At 49.5% G+C, this 4,742-nt stretch overlaps 1 protein-coding gene across 1 annotated transcript in view; it reads left to right on the top strand.

The window, feature by feature from the left end:
• ST8SIA2 (ST8 alpha-N-acetyl-neuraminide alpha-2,8-sialyltransferase 2) overlaps positions 1-4,742 on the top strand; it is a 40,787-nt gene that overhangs the window by 8,135 nt on the left and 27,910 nt on the right. The window contains exon 4 of the mRNA XM_019504043.1: positions 273-370. Within this exon, the coding sequence (XP_019359588.1) occupies positions 273-370 (98 nt within the window). The remainder of the gene's footprint in view (positions 1-272; positions 371-4,742) is intronic.

Below are 4,742 nucleotides of genomic sequence, written 5' to 3'. Positions count from 1 at the left end.
AGCAGCTGGGCTGTGGAGCTTGGACAGGCAGGGGGTGTTTAACTGTCATAGGTCACGTAATGAGCCATCCCTACCGCTGACATAAGCTGCCTGTTTTCTTTCCTTTCTCCAGGAAGCACATCTTGAAGTTCCTGGATGCAGAGAAGGACATCTCAGTGCTGAAGGGGACCCTGAAGCCTGGGGATGTGATTCACTATGTCTTTGACAGAGACAGCACCATGAATGTCTCCCAGAACCTTTACGAGCTGCTGCCACGGACTTCTCCCCTGAAGGGCAAGCACTTCCGGACCTGTGCCATCGTGGGCAACTCGGGAATCCTGCTAAACAGTGGCTGTGGGAGGGAGATTGATGCACACAGCTTTGTAATAAGGTAGGCCTGATTTCCTGGGTCAAACTGTAAGTCAGTCTAGCCCAAAATCCTGTCTTATGCAGGGACAGAGCGTGGGAGGCTGAGAGGGAGCATGAACAGGTGCGATCCAAAACCTTCCACCCCATGCTCCTCTCCTATTCCAGCTTCCACATTGCATTCTCCAGCTGCAATTTGCACACACATGTGCATGTGCACACACACGCACACACATGCTTCATCCCTACAAGCATCCCTCTTATCCCAAGCTCCCACCCATTATAATCCTCACACGTACCCACGCTTCTACAGTCACACACAGCAACTTCTCACACCCACATTGTTCACATCCTACCATACACTTGTATCCCCAGCCCCTGCAGATGAACCGAGTTCACACACACACACACACACCACCCACAGCCCAATGCACTCTTTACTTCATACACTCCTACAACTCTGCATCCTTTTCACACCCTACCACTCACTTTCTCAAGCACACTCCACCGCTTCACAACTTGACAAGGAAGTATAGAAATACCCCAGTGGCACATGCACCACCCACTACATGCATATAAAGACCCTCCTGTACACACACACAGTAACATACATAGTCTGTATATAAACTCTTTTCCCTGCTGGTGCCTATACGCAAAGCCGGACACAGGCATGGATGAACTGGGTGGCCGCCTTGGGCCTGGACAGAAAGGGGGCCCAAAAATTATAATTTTTTCCCATTGTCCGATTATTATTATCATTATCTCTGGTGAAGGGGGGCCTGATACTAAAAGTTCGCCCAGAGCCTCCAGGAGTCTAGGTATGGTGCTGCTTTTACACCCCCACAACACCCTAATCTAAACCTGTCATATGTACACCTGCATCACACCCAAATACACACTCTTTTACTCCTACAGTCACGTGTAGACAATTTTCCACACACACACTCTGTCCTTACACAAACACACTCCCCCCTGCCCCGCTTTCTTCACACAAGTGCAATAATTGCCAGCAGCATGCTTTAGGGAGCCTGCAGCAAAAAGGAAGATGCCCACTGTTTGATCCTTATGGCCCATACAGTTGCAGTGGCTGAGGAGCTGTGACAAGTCTGCGGATGATTTGTGCCTGTGCAGATGTTTGCTTTCTGGCCAGTCTATTACGGAGACAGCCCCAATCTGTCAGTGACTTACAAAGCAATTCTGCGTGTGACATGGGAATGAAGATAACGCCACCTCTGCCCTCTGGACAACACATCCAATCCAGCCTTCCTGGCTGTCAGACAGGGATTGAGTTTGGAGGAAACATTCCCTGGGTAGTTTGCTCCATGGCTTGAAACGGAGCAAAGCCTATTCAGAGCACAAAGGCTGGCACAGTCACAGCAAGGGATGGGGCTACTGAAGAGAGTCCAAGTCCACATTTATATTAAAAATGTGTGCAAAGACAGTAGTGTGGAGTCAGGGAACAGATTTTTGCGGCATTTCTACGTTGTTTCAGAGGCCTAATGTAGATGCAGTTACACTGGGGAAAGCATATAGGCTGTAGCAGCAAGAGCACTTTTCTGCCAGTGTAAGGTGTATCTCCACTGGGAGGCTGAGCATGGATAACTGTCCCACTAGACTGGTGAGCTGCTTCTAGTGTAGCTATGCCCTGCTGGGGCTGTTTCTGGGCTCAGAGACTGCCAAGTCTTTGGATTTGGTCCCCTTTATTTGAGTAAGCAGTGTTGTGACTTAAGTAAGGGTCTGGCAGTCAGGACTCCTTGGTGCTGTCTCTTGGAGGAGGGAAGGGTTCTTAAAGAAATTGCATCGCTGGTCTGTGCCGCAGTGCCATTCTCCATAAGAGGAGATGGTGAAAGGCCTTGATATGGGAGACATGGTGAGGATCCAATCCGTCAGTGTTCAACAGGTGCAGGAAGACCCTGAAACTGAAAGGTGCCATCGAAACACAAGCAGTCAGCAGAGCCAAGGCACCCTATGTTTTTCAATGTGATGCCAGTAGCCTAGCATCCTCCTAATTTCCTGTGGGTATCCATCAGCTGCTCACGCTCCAGTCTGCCATCACCAGGGTATGAGCCGGATCAGTAAAATCATCTGTCACTCGGTCAAAACAAATAGGACAACCAAGCGTGACTTGAATGCTGCCTGTGGAAAGAGCAGGAACCAACAGGGAAAGGGTTGGTTCTGTTTCCAGCATGTGGCAAATGTATCTCATCGCTTCAGAACCTCAGTCCCTAGACTCCTGCTGTGATATATAAGCTGGAGTCCTGGACAGAGAGAATGAAAGGCATGTTCAAGGAAGGAGCAAGTGGGAGAATTCCTCAGCGTGCGTGTGTGCGCATCTTCTGACAGGAGACACCAATTAAAATGCAGAGAGAGATGGCTGCAGGTCGCTGTTCCCAAACGGCCCAGCCCTGGGGAGGCCAGAAGCATTGATAGTCCTGGCATCCACCTTCTGCTGATATCATTACCGTTGCTGGTGCCACAGGGTCTGCTGTACAGCAGGGAGTCACCAGGAGAGAAGAGACTCAATAGCATTACTCTAGCAGGGCTAGAATGAAGGGCTGCGGGTGTCACAGTTGTCATTTCTGGCTCTCATCGGATGTTTCTAGCCCTTCCAATTATAGCAGCTCCCTGCACACTATGGCACAGTCAGTTTTCCGGAGTGGTTGGCTGAAGGTATCGCAGAGCAGCAGCTCCACGTGGATGCACTTGTACTTATGCATGGCAGGCCGTGTTCTCGATCAGAGTCAGCTCTGGCAGGGGAGTTTGTGCTACAAGACTCCAGCCTTTGTCTACACTGACCTACAGCCACTGCAGCTTTCCTAAGGCTATGTTAATAGTTGTTTGCCACTCCGAACAGACGGTTCTCCTCATGCTAGCTTGCCAGTTTCTTGTGCACTTCCCAGCTCACCTGGAGTGCACAGAGCAGTGAGGGAGGTTAGGGGTGTACTGTCTTCTCCTCCTACCTTTTGATATTCAGAATGTACATCAGACCTTTGCTCTAGTGAGGGTTTCTCTATGCTGGAAGCACTGCTGTAGTTCATACCTGCCATAGTGACAGAGATGTTACCAGGTCCTTTCTGCACAGCGCACATGACAGATGCATGTCTGTACAAACCCATGCTGGGAACAAAAATACACACCCTGAGGTATTTATGCGCATGCACACAGAGGCATGCACACAGAGAGACAAACATGCTAGCAGATACACACACACGTGTTAGGACATGCATAAACAGATGTCTTTGTATACATTGATCCATTCACCCAGGTATGTGAATGTGCATGCACAGATTGTGCAGTTGTGTTTGCCCACACACAGAAGTGCATATGCATACAGGCTCAGACATGCTTGACTCTGCACGCAAGTACACTGAACAGCTCCCACATACAGGCGTTAACACATGCTTTTTCTTGAATTTCCTGTACCCATAGTGGTCTTTCTATATTAAAGCAGGATCTTTGATGTGAATGCTTTATAACATTTCAGCACTGTGCGCTCTGGATGGTGATCCTCAGCCCACTAGTGACCATGGAGGTGCTGGGGGGAGGCCAGAGGGGGGATGATAGATCCTGGATGATAGATCTATTAATAGCTCTTGAACAGAAGGGTTGGAGCTGTTTCCTGTTACATCTCTAAACCAATAATGGCAGATGTGGAGGGTAATGAATAGAGGATAGATCATGCTAGCTATAGCTGGTTCAGTGCTTTCCCTCTAAAGCTTCCACCCCTGCTCTGAAATACTAGACTAGACGGACCATTAGTCTGACCCATTGTGGCACTTACGTCCTGATACGGGGGGAAGGAGGGCAGTTAGCTGACTCCCGCAGGTCCAGACAGCTTTGTGCTGGGAGTCTGTGCTGCCCTGCACATACCGCTTCCTGAACGAGAAGCGACAGGGCTGCCTTATTGCAAGAGAGCTCTACACTAGCATGCATTACATTAACAACTGTGGGAGACAGCACACCAGGACTAGCCCACATAACTGCATGGTGCTGCCGTCCACTGACATAACACTGCGCTGAAGCTGCTACACAGCTTTTTATAGTTTCATAGTAGTTAGGGGTCAGAAGGCACCTAAATAGATCATCTGGTCTGACCCTCCGCCACTGGCCGGAGCACGTGACCCCAGCCAGGTGTTCATCCAACCTCTTTTTGAATTTACCCAAGGTAGGAGCAAAGACCACTTCCCTAAGAAGTTGGTTCTGGATCCTAGCCACCCTAACGGTGAAATAATGCCTCCTAATCTCTAACCTGAACCTATTCTCCAGCAGCTTCTGGCCATTGTTCCTTATCACCCCAGGTGCTGCTGGGGAGAATAGGACCCTTCCTATTTGCTGCTGATCTCCCCTAACAAGTTTGTAGGCAGCCACCAAATCTCCCCTCAGCCTCCATTTGCTGA

This window comes from Gavialis gangeticus, unplaced genomic scaffold (genome assembly GCF_001723915.1).
Source record: "Gavialis gangeticus isolate Ggan-Ray unplaced genomic scaffold, GavGan_comp1, whole genome shotgun sequence".
Lineage (NCBI taxonomy): Eukaryota > Metazoa > Chordata > Crocodylia > Gavialidae > Gavialis > Gavialis gangeticus.
The sequence above is the reverse complement of the archived record's forward strand: the minus strand, read 5'-3'. Positions and strand labels throughout refer to the sequence as shown.